Below are 18,702 nucleotides of genomic sequence, written 5' to 3' on the forward strand. Positions count from 1 at the left end.
ACTCATGAGGTATTTCATAACTTATTTTGTTTGATGAAGCTGTCTGAGAACAGCGAAAATGGGGTTGATAATAATAAATATTAGGTAGGACGTAATAGTAAATAATAAGATAAGTAAGTTTTCAGTCTTGCACAATTTTGCTGATTTCAATAGTTTTCTAATTTCCAAAATAATGACTAACTATAAAGGAAAAACTGAAGCATTTTAGAATGTAGTAAAATATGTTTTGTGCCACTGGCAGAAAATCTTTGCTCATTTAAAGTATTTTCTTGTTATTGTTCTAGAAAAAAACAAGAAAAACTAACCATCCACCCATCCATTATCTGCATCGCTTATCCTCACTATGGTCGCAGGGGTGCTGTAGCCCATCCCCGCTATCTTCGAGCAGTGGGCAGGGGACACCCTGAACTCGTTGCCAACCAAGAGCAGGGCACACAGAGACAACACACTCGCTCAATCAAACCAAGGGATAATTTGGACCGCCCATTTAACCTGACATGCATGTTTTTGGAATGTGGTAGGAGCCCAGAGTGCCCAGAGGATACCCACGCAAGCATGGGGAGAAGATGCAAACTCTGCACAGGAAGGCTGGTGGTTGGATTTGAACCTCAGATCTCAGAATGGTGCCGCCGACGCGCTAAACACTCTGCTGCCGTGCCGCGCAAGAAAAAACTATAATAACATAAAAAACAGGTTAAATGTACTAAAATTTAAACAAAAGCAATAACCCAAATGAATAGCCTACATTACCTTCTGAGCCATTGTGACCAAAAAATGATCAGAAAAACTTACTTACTTAAATACTGACACTTTAGCCAACATGAAAGTTTATAGGTGGGGTCCATCATTTGAGGTGTTTTTTTTTAAAAAGAAAAGAAAATATGTGTTATAAAAGTCCAACTGAGTTTTAAGAACCCTTATACTTTTTCCACCATGGCTAGCTGCTTTTATTTTAATTTCAGCAAAGCTGTTCAGGGCAAAATACGTTTGGTAGGATATTTCAAGGGCAGGGGGTGATGTTAGTGGTGGAGAGTAATGTCATGCTCGTCTTTAGATATTTTTGTTATTTCCATTTGTTGGTTTAACATACTACACTGCATCTAGAAATGTATAAACAACTTTCAAAATTCATAGAAAATTATGAAACTAAGAAGAGGCCTGCTTTAAGTACAGTATTCAGTGCATTATTAATTTTGGTCCACGCACAAACGGCACAGAACGCAATTGACAACAAAAAGTAAGTCATTTCATAACAAGCCCATGCTCAATTCCATAACCCGGATTTTACCCTTATTTACCCTGGTAATAACATAGTAAGAAATTTACATGAATACATTTCAGTTAATAGACAAAAACATCTAAAAAAGTATTGATGGATATTTTTAATCAATTGATTAAGAGAATAAAATGATAATACATTCATGTATTAAACACATTTTTGTATTCATTTTTTTATTGATTTATTTGATAGGAAATAAAACAAACTAAATTGCAATTTATGGGTTTTATAAAACTAATGAACAAACAATGTTCAGTTTTTTTGGCTAAGTATTTGGCTAGCTTTTAAGCTTTGTACCCACCTATTTAGCTATTTAGCAAGCTATTTAGATACCTTTTACATTTTTTTTGCACGCTATCCAGCTACATTTTACCTTTTTTGCTAGTTATCAGGCTAAATTTTGGCTTCTTTTCTAGCTGCCGAGGGAGATTTTTTTTTAGTTTTACATTTCACTATTTAGTTGGCCTTTTACTCTGTAAGCTAGTTATATACTTCCGTTTTAATTATTTACCTGTTTAAAATCCTAACAAACTGTCATTCTACCCTTGTAGCTATTTAGCAAGCTATCTAGCTAGCTTTTACGTTTTATGCATGCTACTTAGCTAACATTTTCACGCTAAATTTTGGCCTCCTTTCTAGCTAGATATCCAGCTTTTTATCAACCATTTATCAGGCTATTTCCTCTACTTTTACTCTATCTAGCTCCCTTTTAGATTATTACATGTTTAGCTTTCCAGCTAATTATCAAGCTACCATTGTGTCTATTTAGCAAGACATTTAGCTAAGTTGTTGCTTTATAAATGCATACCAAACTTGGTGCCATTTGCTTTAATTATAAACAAATTGTAGTTCTCAGCTTAAAAAAGGTTAGAGACCACTTAAATTTGTCATCATGCACATACTTGCATGCACATCATGTGCAAGCGTGACAAATGCTACAAGAACACTCATTAGTTCTTGGACATGTTTAGGAATATTTATTTCTAAATTTCATACAGCGATATGGATATATTGGTGTGAATTGGTGCAGCAAGAAAAAAAGCGTCAACAAAGACTGTCAGCCATCTGTAAACTCAAAGGACTATATAATGCACCTCACCTCCTTTTACTACTGTATTAAAAAGCATTGTTCAATGAATACTCTTGTACTGCTCCACATGTTTTTTCACAATGCTCCGTCACAAACCGGACCACAGTCATACGTATCACTTACAAAACAGCTAAAATCATCAGCCGACCCAAACCCAACCTTTCAGACCTAAATAACAGGTTTATCATCCGACTGGCAAACACAATAGTCAAGGATATTACTCACACACTTTACCAATACTTCGTCCCACTACCGTCAGATCGCAGATACAGGACAATAAGATTCAGAAGGGCCCGGCTCAGGAAAATCCTGATCCCCTCTGCCATTACCCTTACAAACAACAGGCCCTGCTGACCAATCCATTCAATCGGTCCTCACTGTCCCACTGTCATGTATGTTGGTCATTTTGCTGTGTTTTTATTTTATATTATGTAATGTAATGTTTTTTCCCCTGGTACAGTCAGTGAAAGAATATTTTCCTAAGGGAACTAATAAATGAAATCTAATTTTATATATGTCGTGACTTTGCAGGTATCTTAGTTGACAGATCATGTGGGAAATGTAGTTTTTGGTCAAAGTGCTCTTTTGACCCGTTTTCTTTTAGACACTCATTTTAAGCTCTTGCAGGCCACATAAACTGATTTGGTGGGCAGTATTAGCAACAACGGCGCTATAAATAATGCAGTAACATTGCCGTTACCATTCTTGACGGTCCAAAGCATTGCGTTAGTTTGGCTACAGAACACCCGATGACGGCATGCCCCCGCAAACCTGAAGTTTTTAGCGGCGCGGTTTTCCGCCCTCCTCCAGGTTGTTGACGTCGCATCTTTTCGGATCAAGTCACCATTTAAAAGAGCAACTACCTTATAGTAAGATAGTGATTACAAATACGATATTTACTAATGTACCAAAATAAAAGGCGAATGAGGGGTGAGTCGAAAACCCGACTTGTGGCGCTTACAGACAAAATGTCTCTTTGAGACATTAACAAAGTAAACAGGTGTTGTGCCCAAATCCGACTCCTGTGCAAAATCTTCCCCCCGTCGCGTGAACGCACATTCTGCTGCGCTTCCAACAAAAGCGATTGTATTCTATATAAAACGCATATTGAAACAATAAACAGAGCTAATTAAAACAATTAAGCGATCGTAGTCTATATAACGCATTTATTTAATCAATAAAGCGCGATTGTATTCTACAAATTGCGTTTGTTAACGCGGATGAAAAAGTCCCCAACGTCAATGTACGCTTCCGACAAAAGCGATCGTATTCTATATAATAAGCTTATTAAAACAATAAAGCGAGCTAATTAAAACAATTGGGCAACTGTTGTCTATATAACGCGTTTATTTAAACAATAAAGCGCGATCGTATTCTACAAAATGCGTTTGTTAACGCGGATGAAAAAGTCACCGTCAATGTACGCTATGATTTCCGCGATCACAACTAATTGTACACAAATAGCCTTTATTTGATGTACTATAATAGCCCCAAATTCACTGTGCTGACTTGTAACTTCTAGAGTAACCTTCTGTGGGAGGATTTTGCACAGGAGTCGGATTTTGGGCCCTCCACCAATCAAAAGCCGGTTCCCTCCTAGACTCCCTTTTTCTTGATTGGTCCATTTGCATATTTGGGGTATTCTGTGTTGTTGACTTGAAATTTGTTGAGCACAGAAAGGTAAAAATTGTTTTGTATTTGATCTTTTTTTGTAGATTTATAAATATTTTTGATTATATTTAGGACTTTAGTGTTAATGAGTTTATCTAAAAGTGTATTCCTTTTTCTTCTTTCTTCTCTTTTCTTTTGTTCTTGTATTTTTTACTTTGTTTCTTTTTTCTGTTTTTGTCTCTATTTCTTTGTTGGTCATAGAGGTCAGCGCGGTGTTTTCTCAGTAAATTTCTTATTCTTTGACATACAACTTATTTTTAAAGTAACTTTCCCTGGTAACTAATTACTTTTACTACAGAGTAATTCAGTTAGTTACTCACTTACTTTTTGGAAGAAGTAGTAAATGCCTTCAAATAATTACTTTTTTAAAGTAACATTTGGTTACATTTGGGCCATGAGTTTGACACAAATGTCTTAGCGGGCACTATATGGGATACAACTAATTTAGAGTTTGCGTTTGTCTTTGGCCAGTGGCGTGTTTAGTGATATGTAGTTCAAGGTTACTTCACATGCTTCTTTTTCTCTGGCTGCGGCCCATGAGGGTCTGCTAATGAGCAGAAGCATTTATAGAATGCCGGGCAGCCTTAAAATAAAACACCTTCATGCGAGAAGTGGCCGATCCTGTGGTTCCACCAACCCCAGCGCTTGGGCTTGTTCCTCTGCCCACCAGCAAAATTGCCCGTTCCTGCTCATCGCTGCCACATTATCATCTATCCCAGTGATTGGCAACCCAAAATATTGAAAGAGCCATATTAAACCAAAACAACAAAAATAAATTTGACTGGATCCGCAAAAAGTTAAAAGCCTCATATAAGCCATATAATTAATGCAACACATGCCTTATGTAGCCATATGTATGTATTAGCTGAATTAGCCTCCTCTCAAAATGACTAAGTTGTATGCAGTGCATCCTGTAGAGAATGATGCACCACATGACTACTCTGTTGTAGCCTCAGGTTTAACATCATTACAATAATAATTACTCTATGTCTCATTGCTTTGATGAAATTAAAGAAAATGTAATAAATAAAGAACATTTTTGTTGTAATTTTCATTTAAAGGGTTGAAAAAATACAACAAAATGGAATGTGGATATTGTGTCCCATATCAGAGCAACAAAAAAAGCACAATAAAAGGCAGCATGCTTTTATAAAATTGGAGCCTTTTGAAAAAGTAAATAAATAAAATAAAGATTGTTTGATTTCTGTTCAGTTTTTTTTCTCTTTTTACCTTTGGGATCCTGCCAGTTCATTAAAAATACCCCCTTGCTTGGCTTGTGACCCTGGCTCTTGAAAAGGGGTGGGGCTTAACACAGGGGACACGGGAGAAAAGAGAACAATCCAAGGGAGATGTGTAGAAGTTTAGCATTGCAGCTAAATTCTCCAGGCAAGATTTCAAGCCTGAGAGCCACAACGCCATGTCAAAATTAGAATACTTTGCTGCGTTGAAGGCGATAACATGTATCATGGGGTTTTACAACCCTACACCAGTGAGAGAGCAACATCCAAACCTGTCACTTCCCACCCTTCAACTTGTACCAGCTGATCTTCCTTTTAGATAGATAGATAGATAGATAGATACTTTATTCATCCCCTAAGGGAAATTCACATTTCCAGCAGCATCCCTGAGCTGAGAACAGTACAATAATAAAGCCAAAAGAATACAATATACAAATACCCAGTGTGACGTGCAAATGCCCACTGTAGCGTGTTATATAGAGTAACTAAATAGTGCTACACAGAATACATATTGCAGTAAGATTCGGTAATATCCAATGTAGGTGGTGTGGTTTAATGTGGGCCTTTACTCTGCCGGGTGGAGTTAAAGAGCCTCATGGCATGAGGAAGAAAAGATCTCTTCAGTCTGTCCGTAGTACAAGACAGTGACAGCAGTCTGTCGCTGAAACTGCTCTTCTGTCTGGAGATAATGCTGTGTAGTGGATGCGATGGATTGTCCATGATTGACCTCAGCTTTTTCAGTGCTCGTCTCTCAGCTACTGTTGTTTTCATCGCATAGTTGAAATGTCATATTTATTCTACATGCTTTAAGCATTGGAAAACATAAAAAGTGTTTGAGTGATGTTTGTTCTCCTATAGAAACCATATTAGAATACAAATATATTTTCTCCCATATCTTTTTCAATTTCTAAACATTTTTGGAAAATCACCAGGGAGTTACTTGCAAATAGCCCTAAAGTTCTAATGTACGGTTACTGACACCCAATTTATCCCTTCCAATTTATAATTTTCTTCTATCCAAGTAAAAAGCACATTTCAAAAAGAAGCATGTAGCAAGGTGCAGAAAGAGTAGTACCTTTGGTTTCCATGGCGACAATGAAGGATGGATGATGAGATGTGTATGAAGAGAATATGCTCCCTTTGCAGCCTCACCTCCCAACCAACAGGAAGTCACCCACAAGTCGTTGGCGACGCATGGCGGCGAGGATGCCTCGTACGGTCATGCCCTCGCAGAAGCAGGCCACAACGCGAGCTTTCGGGAGGTGCGCCCGCAGTTTGTGCAGCAGCCGGTCAAAAGCGCGCTCGCCCGCGTTGCTGTAGATCTTGTCCGAGTGAGCGATGCAGATGCCCTCCTTAGCCGCCATGTCTTTGAACGCCTCCATGCCACTCTCTCCGTAATTACCTTTTGGAGAAAGTAAACAGTAAAGTATATTTTTATAGGGAGGTAAACCTTAACACGAACTTGATACCCCAATTTAACCCCTTAAGGTTCCTGTAAAATTCGCAGAAAATCCCATGACGTAACCAAAGTATATTGAACAGTATTCTTGAACCGATGGAGAATATAGACGGTTTAGGTCTATATTAAAAGGTAACACACTGAAAATTTGGGCAGCACGGCGGCGCAGTGGTTAGCGCTTGTGCGGCACAGTTCATGTCATGGGAACCTGTCGTGGGTTCAAATCCAGCTCCAGACTTCCTGTGCGGAGTTTGTATGTTCTCCCCGTGCTTGCGTGGGTTTCCTCCGGGTACTCCGGTTTCCTCCCACGTTCCAAAAACATGCATTTCAGGTGAATTGGCCGGTCCAAATTGTCCCTAGGTGTGAATGAGCGAATGAGTTGTCTGTCCCTGTGTGCCCTGCAATTGGCTGGCAACCAGTTCAGGGTGTCCCCTGCCCACTGCCCGGTGATGGCTGGGATGGGCTCCAGCCCCCCGCGACCCTAATGAGGATAAGCGGTACGGCTGATGAGATGAGATGAGATGAGATGAGACACTGAAATTTTTAGTCAAATTGAAATAATCACTGCAAGTCCTGTTATCATTGAGTACTAATTCTGATTTGGAAAAAAAATGAATTTAAATAGAATAGAATTTACTTAAATAGAATTTACTTTTATTGTCATTCTTTGTAACCATTCACAGAACGAAATGTCGATACACCTGACCCGTACAGTTAAACTGTAGCGAGCCGATGCAGCCGCAGCCAAACAGGGCACGGCCATTTTAGACCCAACTGTTGGGAGTCATTAGGTGACCAATCCCCACAATTCCAACCCTTAATACCGAGTGCCAAGCAGGGAGGCAATGAGTACCAGTGTTGTACGTCTTAGGTAAGACTCAGCCGAGGCTTGAACCAGCGACCTCCCAGTAGGGAGCGGGCGCCCTACCATCTAGGCTACCGAGCGGGTAAACACAGAAATAGAATGTTTTAAGTCTTTTCTGATTTTTTTTCCGTTTTGCAAACAAGTACCTGCAGATAAGTATAGCATGGGCATCTTAGCTGGAAAACAGATTAGACAACAGCTTAAAGCCTTAACTTGTACCTTGTCAAATTTGATCACATTCTAAAGATCTACATATTGTATTTTACACATTTTGCTAAGGGTATGTCAAGGTGTTTCCATAAGTGGCAATTTGAAAATGACCAGATTTCAGCTATAAAACCTCTGCAACTATGTATTTTACTTTGGCCAATTTTTTTGACATTTCGAAAGAGTTGTACATGTTTAACTTCACTTTCCACAAGTTATTCAATGATTGTGCACACTTGCACTTATTAATGGTGCTTGAAAACAAAACACAAGTGGCGTTACATATGTTTATTTTGGGGTCTAATTTGAATACCTTCCAAAATATGCGTATGGTTCCTTTGATAGTTTATTAGCTAACCAATGTGCCAATCATTATTTTAAATGATTACTACTGGCTAAACATATTCAGAGCTAAAGGAGGCAATATGTGTTTTATCAATACAGGCCCTCATAGGCTAATGTGGACAGTGAAAAAAGCCTGCTATTGGCAGAGTGGTGTCAATCAAAAAGTGTGAACGGATTACAACAAATGGTAAATGGTAAATGGTCTGCATTTACGTAGCGCTTTTCAAGTCAATGAAGACCTCCCAAAGCGCTTTACAATGTGCTTCACACTTACCCATTCACACACACTCACACAACATGAAACTTCCAGCATGCAAAAATGCTTTTAGGCGGATTTTTAAAAATCCGTCAGCATTATCATGTGTTTTGGAGTCATATTTTACACAGTTGGATTCACTGGACAGTCCTGGATGTAACAACTCCATGTTTACAGATAATCATCTCAATCATCTCATTACTATGGGATCTATTGGTGAGCTATCCGGGCTTTATAGTTTTCAGATATATCATTTAAGACTGATCGTGATGTTTCTGTGGTGAGTAAATTTTGAATTGATCAGAACATCTTGAATCCGGTCAGAATGCACTGGGTTCAGCAACCTATGGCTCAAGAGCAGCATGTGGTTTTTAACCGCCACACTAATGGCTCCCTGATATGTATGGAAATGGTAAAAAAACGTAGGGGAAGGAATAATACATCTATTTTTATGCCACGGTTTTCTATAGGAGGACAAACATGATAGGAACATTATTTGATTCATTTTAGTATGGCAGACCCACGCATGGACACAGAAACTGACTGACTAGTTTTTGGGGGATTAGGGAATAATAAAAGGCGCTGCTCAAATGGTAGGGGGAAAAAATGGTTCCAAAAAACAATCTGGAAGACTCTCACTGTTAGTAATTTTCAGGGAGTCCAGAATAGATTGATAGATATACTTGGGCAGGAGATCAGGAGCATAAAGGCCAATGGGCGATCTGACAGGTTCTTCTGTCAGCACTAACAATTTTTAACCCTTTTTATGCTCTGAAATATTTTGAATAAATATCAAATATTAAATGAATCACTTTAATGCATTAACCCTTTTTTCTTTTTATTTAAAAATACATTTACACTAGGCTTTTAATTTTTTTGCGACTCCATGCATATTTTTTGTTTTGTTTCTGGGTCCGTAATAGCTCTTTCAAAATTTGGGTAGTAGACACTGAAAAAAGGAGAGAATACATGAACGGATTTTGAACTTGTATGCAAAATAGGAGAAGACTCAATAGATAACTCAATCACATATTTGTTAAATTTGTTTTGTAGCATTCAGTAGACTTTGTTACCATAGCTGTGGCGATATTGTAGCTTGACTCAGGGTTTATTTTAAGGTCACGGATATACTGGGACAGAAAACCTGACAGATGGTCAACTTGAAAACCAAAAGCTCGGTCCACAGGTAGTGAACGCATTTGTCACGTTTCGCGGGTAGACCCAAACATAGAGAAGCCAGAACAGAGGCTGCACCAAACGGTCCTTCGCCTGAACAGGGAATAGCTGAAGATCCTTGTTGTTCCCTGTTGAAACAGGGCCAGAAGCGGTCGAGTACTTTGTCATTCAGGGACAGGGACAGTTTCTTGTCCTTTTCCATTGGATACACTTCAATTTAAAGTCGTCATCAGGAAGCTAATGTTCGTTTAAAAGAACCCTAACCCCAGGTTTCAAATCCCAATATTCTACATGTTATGAAATTGTCTCTGAAATGTATGGCCTTACCTTCAGTGTTTATAGCAGACACGTAGCTCCAGTTGTACCTCTTGACGATGTCCACCATGGCTCTGGCTTGCTGCATATCTGAGGGAACCACCCTCATGAAGTACTTAAACAGGCTCTACGAAAGGAAAAGCCTGAGGATACTGATGGTCCAAAAAAGATACTCTAAGAATGTAACTAATCTTGGACAACAGCATCCAAACTATATGCAACATTATTGTTTTTTGTTTTTTTACACACTTTCAAATGGACAGTGTCTAGTATTTGTCCACTGGATGTTACTGTATTGTATGGTAAACAAAAAATGAGAGTCGAAAAATACTGGTAAATGGAAGATTGGCTAGTCTTAAAGTTTTCCTCACCTTGTCACTGAGAGTCATGCTGGTGGCTGAATAGGCAATCTGTGGAATGTTGAAGAGTTGCAGGAGGTTCTGCACCTGAATGGCCACCGAGCTAGACCCTGGCCCGATTAGGCCCACAATGGGTTTCTTGCTCTGTGGCACCGGGGCTACGTCGCCAGGTTCGGCGCACCTGGCCTGGCTCTCCTCCTCCTCGCTGGAAACCAGCGTATCCCGGATAAACTCAATGCTCTGCTCCAGGGCAACAGCTGAGTGCCAGCATGAGTCCCTGCGGGAAAATACAAAGGTTTCACACAGGGGTCAATGTAAGCGCCACTCCTTGTACAGTAATCTCACGTTTTTCACGTGGGTTGCATTCTGAAAAGTTCCACCGAATGTCAGAACCCGCAAAGCAAAATCTTTACTTATTTATTTATTTGTTCATTTTATTAGATACTCTATCACACATTTAAATCAAAGAACATTCACAATTTAAAGGCTCAAGTATTTGTTTAATGAATAAAAGTACTCTACTTTATAAAGGTTATTTTTTTGCACAAATATCTTCTGTACTCTCAAATTATAATTTTTAAAATAATCTTGCTGTTATATTGAACTATTCAGAACACGATCCATTTTTCTTGACATGACATTGGACGTAATTGAAATACTAAAATGTGGCGACTCTTTAGCCAATCAGAATGCAGAACACAATGCACGATTAAAATCCACAAAGTAGCAAAACCACAAAAAAAATTTGGCTGAGCTCTTTCCCTTGATGCTCCATTACAATGCTGTACAATCACCGCGTATCAATATCCATCCATCCATTATCTGCACCGCATATTCTCAGTAGGGTCGCGGGGGTGCTGGAGCCCATCCCAACTATCTTCGGGCAGTGGGTAGGGGACACCTTGAACTGGTTGCCAGCCAGTCACAGGGCACACAGGGACAGACAATTTGCTCGCTCATTCACACCTAAGGACAATTTGGACCGTCCAATTGACCTGACATGCATGTTTTTGGAATGTGGGAGGAAACCGGAGTGCCCGGAGCAAACCCACGCAAGCACGGGGAGAACATGCAAACTCCACACAGGAGGTTCGATCTCATCACCTCAGAACTGTGCCGCACACGCGCTAAACACTGCGCCGCCGTGCTGCCTGAGTTTAAATAATAATATAAAATATTATAGCTTTTCCTTTGTCATCTACAATTCCACTAGCTTAGTGGTTAGGGTTCGGCACTCTCAGCACCGCGATCCAGGTTCCCATTGCATCTAATGTTGAGCATATTAGGTGAGCAATAATTGTTGACTAATTAATCATTGCTCAATTGCAGTGATATACTACCTTAAAACTTTGGTTTAACACACACACTCCAATTTTTGGGGGGTAGTAAAACGAAAACGTATGCACTTCTTTTCTTCTGTACAGCCAGGTACCAAACAACCGACCACTGGTTTACCTGATCTCACATCCCAGAGTGATATTGGGGAGAATATTCGGATCAGCGTTGATCCGATCTAATGTGTGCATCATGGCCTCCACCCTTTGGATTCCATATTGCTCTCGCACCGCCCCGCACTTTCTCTCGTGCACCTGAGAGGGGTTGCCATGGTTACGTCACCTTATGTTTAACACCATCAATTGACAGTACCCACCTTGTCTGCGGGTGGCTGATGATGAACAGAGAAAAGGGCGCCGATGATGATGTCGCCCGGGATGCGAGCCAACACCCGCCTCTCGTTGTTCTGAGCGCTGACCCCGACCTGATTAGGAGAAGCCAGCCGGCTCAGCTCATCTCCCAACAGCAAGCTTGCTGCCAGCAGCCGCAAATACGCCTCCAAACACTGTGCCATCCTCATCTTCCTCCTCATGCCTGCCGCAATCTTGTCAAAACCTATGGACCGGATATTTGGATTATGGATTGGATCAGGCCCGCGAGAAAATGCTTAGAGAAGCACGAGAGAAAAGTGAGACAAAGAATGACCTTTAGTTTTAAATATGTCCACTAGATGTTATAGTGCCACTCCCAAAACTGTTTTTGCTGACTACTATTTATCAACCAGAGAAAATTTGAGGAAACAAACCATCACAATTTTAGTTTGCTAAAAATAAAAGTCACTGATGCACTGTGTTATTGCAACTTAAAAATACAAAATTTTAGAAACAGCACCTGGGTGTCTTTGCAGAAGTTAAAATACGTTTTAGCTCCTTTCTATAATAAAGTTCCCATATTCGGGTAACTATTTTCACCAGAATAAGTTACAATTACTACAAAAGAATACAAAATTAAGAAAATACATTTTAAATAATAAATCAATCATTTAAATTAATGTTTGTATGCTATTCCTGTCCCTTTCTACTCATCACGAGTTTCCAGAGTTAAATAAACTATACTGGACAGGAGTTCAATTGTTTTTTTTTGCCTTCCTTTTTTTTTTTTTTTTTTTTTTTTTTATAAATACGCAGTTGATAAACATTACAGAGATTAGTGGGAAAGGGGAACATATATTAATGGAAAAAAACTCAATGATGGTTTTATAATAAAATCTTATTTTTCTAAATCATATTTAATCGTGAGCCTCCGAAAAGCCCACCAGCACTCCAGCTAAGGTAAACGTCTGATGCCATCTGGCCACGGGAGAATGTATTTTCTACCGTGTGGCTCAAAAATAAATTGACATAAAATTATAATTACAAAAATATAATAATAACAAAAATAATTGACATCCCTGATTTAAACATTTGAAAATTGCAATAACTTTCTACTGTCTATGGTGCTGAAGCTGTTGGCTAATAAGGGCTTGCTGGTTACAAATACAAACACAATGTTTCCTTTTCTATTACACCTCGCCACCCGCCCATCAAGTAAGTTAGGGGTTAAACGCTTTAATGTTGCAGAGTACCTAGTCATTTCAATAAAATTTTACATTCAAGGTGTATGCATTCTTGTATAATATAACATCATATCTTTTTTTCTCAGTATCACATTGCATTTTTTACTCACAGTTATTGTATTGCAAGGAGAGAAATACCCTTCCTCTTATAGAAACATACCTACTTGAATCAAATGTTTCTGCATGTAATAGTAGTATTGGTATTGGTATTTTGGTATTAATCTAGTTAAGGTGAATGCATGGTAGTATTGGTCAATATTGATACAACACCGCTATTTTATGCTTGGAAATGTCAAAATCATTGAATAGTTGAACCCTCCCTACCTTAAATTAGTTCATAATTACAATTAACACAACACACCGAAGTTTGTTACTACATTGCAAACGTTAATAGTACATAGGGCAATTTTAATTTTAGAGCTTTGGGGATGCTAAACACCGATTTTCAGTTAAATCAGTTAAAGTGATGTAGGATCCTTCAACATTGTTCAGGAGCGTCGCGGTATTACACCGGAGCCGCCACAGACGTGGCCGCTATGCTGCAAGTGACACGAGCCAAGACAGAGGAGTAGGGAGGGGGTGAGAGTGGTGCTAAGAATTCAGGGCACTGAACCATTTTAAAGCAGTGGAGTATTTCTGACGCTGCGTTTTCACATTTTTTGTTTTTTTGTTATTCCTTCTTATCATACTCTTTTAAAAAAAATCCTATTTAAGCATGTCCTTTAGGGAGTTCTAAAATGCTATAATTGGGTTGAATTTTTCAGAAAATGGGGTGGTTACCCCCATGTAACAGTATAGAAATATAACAAGAAATATTTTTATTACAAATGTTACAGAACAAAAGCCAAGAGATTTTTTTTCGTGGACCAAAAGAATCAAGTGTTTCATTCTTGTGAAATGAAATGAAATGAAATGATCTGCATTTATATAGCGCTTTTCAAGTCATTGACTTCCCAAAGCACTTTACAATGTGCTCCACATTTCCCAATAGTGGCTAACCTGCTTATTAGGAGTATTAGGGGTTCAGTGTCATACCCAAGGACACTTCGACATGTAACACGGACGTGCCGGGATTCGAACTGGGAAAGACGAGCGCTCTACCTCCTGAGCTACTGCCGCCCCATAAAAAAATCACTTTTTATTTTTATTATGACTTTTTATTAAATGAAATACTGAGTTTTCTGTAATGACTTGTAACCTATCTATCATAGAAATTGCCTAATTATTGTAAAACAATGACACAATTCTGGTTATAATTTATTTTCGAGAAATATTATATTTATTGAGAATGTTTTTCATCATTTAAAGGGTATGTATTATTTGCGTATTATTTGACCATAAAATGTCGCTGTATGGTTTTGTGAAACTGAAAACAAGTGCTAAAAAGCGCAAGGACGAATACAACCTAAGGACACTCAAAGTGACCTAAACACATAATTATTTTAACCAGTCTTTTTGAGGTTTTGCATACCAAAATGAGGCTCATGTTCCGTAAATTGAATGGTAAATTCTTGAACCAGGAGTATTTTTAAAAAAAATGCACTTCAACAGGATCCCACTGGCACGATTTCAACAACTGTAGGTGGCCTTAATGAACCTTGTTTAAATGTATCAAATTTTCACAATGCTGTCTGTCCATTGTTATTTTAATAATGCAGGTGGTAGATGCTCAGATACAATGGCATGCAAATCGCAAACTAAGCACAAAAATAAATCATGAGTTATCTAATTGAAACAATTATAAAACAATAAGGTCTGCCTTAACAAGAATTACTCACAAAAACAACATTTTACTATCCTCAAACTTTGTGTCAGCTTACCTGTTTTGCAACATTGTCCATAAAGAAATCCATGCGGATGCGAGCGTCTCCATCACTGGGGAATTGCAAACACTTTCAGAATACGAGCATCATAGATCCTCTGCTTGGAGTTCGTTTTGCATGAAGATGAGCAGCAGCACACGCAAAAGCGAAAACAAGCATCTTCCCTCCCACTGATTCTGCCTTCTTGGCCCCCTTTTCCTCCGACTCCCACACGCTCATGTTTTCCTCAGCAGAGTTCTGTCGGGGAAGAAAGAATGAGCACACATCAACAGTCGCAAATGCTTTTTAGGTAAACCAGCGACAAGTACTACTCATTATCTATTACTTTTTATGACTTTCAGTTTCATATCATTAGTCTTTGGTGTTGATGAAAAGGACTGTGACAGATAATTTATCACAGCAGATCAGATGTACCCCTGGGGATTGACCCTTTGCATGTGACATCATGTTGCTTTCCTTGGCGGAATGAGAGCCATTACATACGGCATGACGCACCCTAGCAAACAGCACGTGAATGAGCATATTGGTTAATACAAATACCAACAACCACGACAGAAAAATATAAGCACGACTTTTTATGATGGTGATTTATTGCTGTGCCAAACGGCAAGGTTCTAAGCACGGTTGGAATTTTATTGTATTTGTTTTGATGAAGACAAAAAATGGCAATGTTTATCTGCAAATCACACAGAGGGACTTGCAGCCTTCAAATTATTCCACGATTTGCAGCGAGCATTTTTTACAAGGTATGTTTGATGTATTTCCTATCAGTTTTATGTTAAGTAGGTGCGAGTGTTATGGCTAACTTTGACTGCCCCGCAGAATCTCACTCCGCTTCACGTGAACACGCACTTGGTTTAACCTATGCTTCTCAGCGCTGCGTTTTTGACAGAACAAGTGTCAGGATCGTAGTCTGCATAATGTGTTTATTTAGAAATATTGATTGGTGTCATCAAAAAAAAAAAAATGAATGCATGTTCACAGAAAGGGGTGTGAAATTCTGTAGGGGGTGGAAATGAGCCACAACGAGTCACGCCAAATACAATTAATGTAGCTACTGTGGCCAAAATAGAAACGATTAAAAAAAAAATTAGCATCCTTTGGGTAAGAGTTGAATTGAGATTTGTAGCAGGATAAAACATTTTAGCATACACAACTAGCAATAGTGTCTTACCTTTGCAATAATAAGGTGCCTCCCTCATCGGTGAGCAATGCGGACCGGTGACCCAACCGGCTACAAACTGGTAAGCATCCAGACTTTTATAAGCTTTTAGATCAGCACTGGTGTATGGGGACACTCCATAGAAAATATAGTGAAACAGATGGTGAAGTCAGGCATACTTGACGATTTGCTAAGATGTGTGAATATGTAGAGAGGAAGTCTGTAAAGGGCGGTAGCTAGCCCTGCTCATGCTATCCGCAGTTTCATTAAATAGTGCCACCTCATCCAAAAGCTGCACAATATTAATTTGACTAGTCATTGCCAATGGTGTTGAATAGATAGCTTTTTGTTTATATTGTTCTCTACTGTTTACTGGCCTTTCCCACTTTTTACAGTGTTTTCTTTGCCGTCCGTCACGGTGTCATCACGTGGTTAGGTCACGTGTCTGCAAATGTTCAATAGACCCCTTTCCAGCCTATGTCATCCCTGGATCAGCTCAAGGATGCAAGCGCATTATTGGCCCGAAATAATATCCTTACCATGTAAGTGACGCCAAGATGATCCAAGCTCCATTTTCCTGTCCCGGCTACCCGTATCCCAATTGTCTTTCCTGCATCGATCCCTGGGGGGCAGCAAATCCCTCTTCAACCTAGTCCCCCGATACATCATTCCTAATGTGTTCGTCCTCAAACAGCTTTACTAAAAGTAAGATAAAAGCAGATATGTCCAATAGAAAAAAAAGCATAAGGGCTCTTTTAACTCAGCATTGTTAAAACATACTCATTTGAACTCTTTAAGGACAACTTTAACGACACACCACAACTTTTATATTGAATTGTAAAAAAAACTTGAATGAAAATAAGCATAGTAAATGATTAATGTGTTTACTTAATATTTAATTCGAAAATGAGAAAGATATGATGATTTCATTTTATCTTCCTGGAAGCAGTCAGCGGTGTTTTTGTTATGCCCTGTCATGTTTATGTTTCAGTCGACAATAGTCTTTGATGAAACACACCACACGTAAAATGGAAGCAAGTTTTTTTTCCTACCCCATGGCAATCAATAGTAAAAGAGCCTCTGCTCATTCCTGGAAAAAGCAAAAGCTTGCATTGTTTGCATACTGGATCATCATTGTTTGCGCCCACTTGAGGCAAGCGCTGACCTAAATTGTGTCCTTTGTTTGTTGCCTCAATGGTACGTGTTCATATATATGTCTTGGGGATTGGAATCTCACCACAGATCCTTGAGATAAATTATGTTACTTGTAAAAATCATCAGAGGTTTTACTCAGTATCTCCAACCTTTCACAATGCCTCAGGCAAAAAAGGGTGTTTGGTATTGACTCAAGAAGCTCTTTTTTTTTTAAATCCTCACAAAAAATTTCTAACATGTTCTCAATGTAAAGACGACAAGACATAAAGATGTTTCGCGAGGATCTGCAGGGAATTTTTAATCTTGAACACAACCTGCTGACAAACAGTTCTGTACTTGTTTCCCACAAATTGCATCCCACAAGAGTTGCCACCGTTAAAACTTTTTTACCATTCTCAAATGGAGAGTGTGTATTATTTGACTACTACATGTTGCTGTATTGCGTACCGCTACAGAAAACAAGTGCTATAACCGCGACCAAACCGTGTCATTTATTCTTTTCATTTTCTGGACCAGCCTTTTTGAAGTTTTTTGACTACCTGTAGCAGGAAGCAATAATGATGCAGGCCATGTAAAACAAATGCTAATTCATGGATTTAGGAGTTTTTAAAAAATGTTTTAAGCTCATGTATTTTTTCTTATTATTTAAAGTAATATTGTTGTTGTTTTTTTTCTTTACTGAATAAAAACTTCTTACCACTAGGAGGGGAAAAAATTGCATACTGTCCCGATAACTTTTATACATTGATGAGGATGCTATATTATAATTTTAATTGGAATAGTCTTAATTGTCATTGATATCAACGTTGTGAAATGTTGTATGCAACGAGATTAGACATGGCACTCTAGGATTAAAAATATAATGTAAAGAAAAAGAGAAAAGACTAGTGCTTTGAAAATAATAATGTATAGTAGTAAAAATACTAATGCAGTGAAGAAGAATTGTGCATTTTGACAATGGTGCAATAGAAATATGTGCATCAACCTTTGGCAGCAGCAACTTAAAAAAACAACAACAATATAACCCAAAAGAGTTGCAAACCCAAATAGAAAGTACAGTCGAGACATTGAGAAGGTTAAAAGTAATGATTTTTATTATAAAACAAATTTATCCTCCAAACTTAGCTTTTGTCAAAAAATGGAAATCTCTAAGCGACCCCAAACTTTTGAATGGTACTGTATATGCTCGTTCACCTCTGATGCGACTCTTTTTCTAAAGTGAAACTTCATCTCAAATAATTTCTGTCTGAATGGTTGTGAGCTCCTTAATGGCATCAGTGAAAGCCTCACCCTGAGGTTAAGCGGCATGTGACCAAGCTCAGCAATGGTGGGCGGGGTCACCGTAGGACTTTTAAGGCCCCCAAAGCATTTAAGATCTCATTGCTTTTTTTTTGGCTTCCACACTTGGTGCA

At 38.7% G+C, this 18,702-nt stretch overlaps 1 protein-coding gene across 1 annotated transcript in view; it reads right to left on the bottom strand.

Moving 5' to 3' along the window:
• grm5a (glutamate receptor, metabotropic 5a) overlaps window positions 1-15,186 on the bottom strand; it is a 59,045-nt gene extending 43,859 nt beyond the window's left edge. Inside the window, exons 1-6 of the mRNA XM_088320714.1 lie at window positions 14,971-15,186; window positions 11,912-12,150; window positions 11,716-11,849; window positions 10,273-10,537; window positions 9,914-10,028; window positions 6,431-6,680 (exon numbers count right to left, since the gene is read on the bottom strand). Of these exons, the coding sequence (XP_088176840.1) occupies window positions 6,431-6,680; window positions 9,914-10,028; window positions 10,273-10,537; window positions 11,716-11,849; window positions 11,912-12,127 (980 nt within the window). The 5' untranslated portion in view covers window positions 12,128-12,150; window positions 14,971-15,186. The remainder of the gene's footprint in view (window positions 1-6,430; window positions 6,681-9,913; window positions 10,029-10,272; window positions 10,538-11,715; window positions 11,850-11,911; window positions 12,151-14,970) is intronic.
• Window positions 15,187-18,702: the final 3,516 nt, after the last annotated feature.

This window comes from Urocampus carinirostris, chromosome 17 (assembly GCF_059441175.1).
Source record: "Urocampus carinirostris isolate Australia breed hairy pipefish chromosome 17, RoL_Ucar_1.0, whole genome shotgun sequence".
In the NCBI taxonomy this organism is placed as follows: Eukaryota; Metazoa; Chordata; class Actinopteri; order Syngnathiformes; family Syngnathidae; genus Urocampus; species Urocampus carinirostris.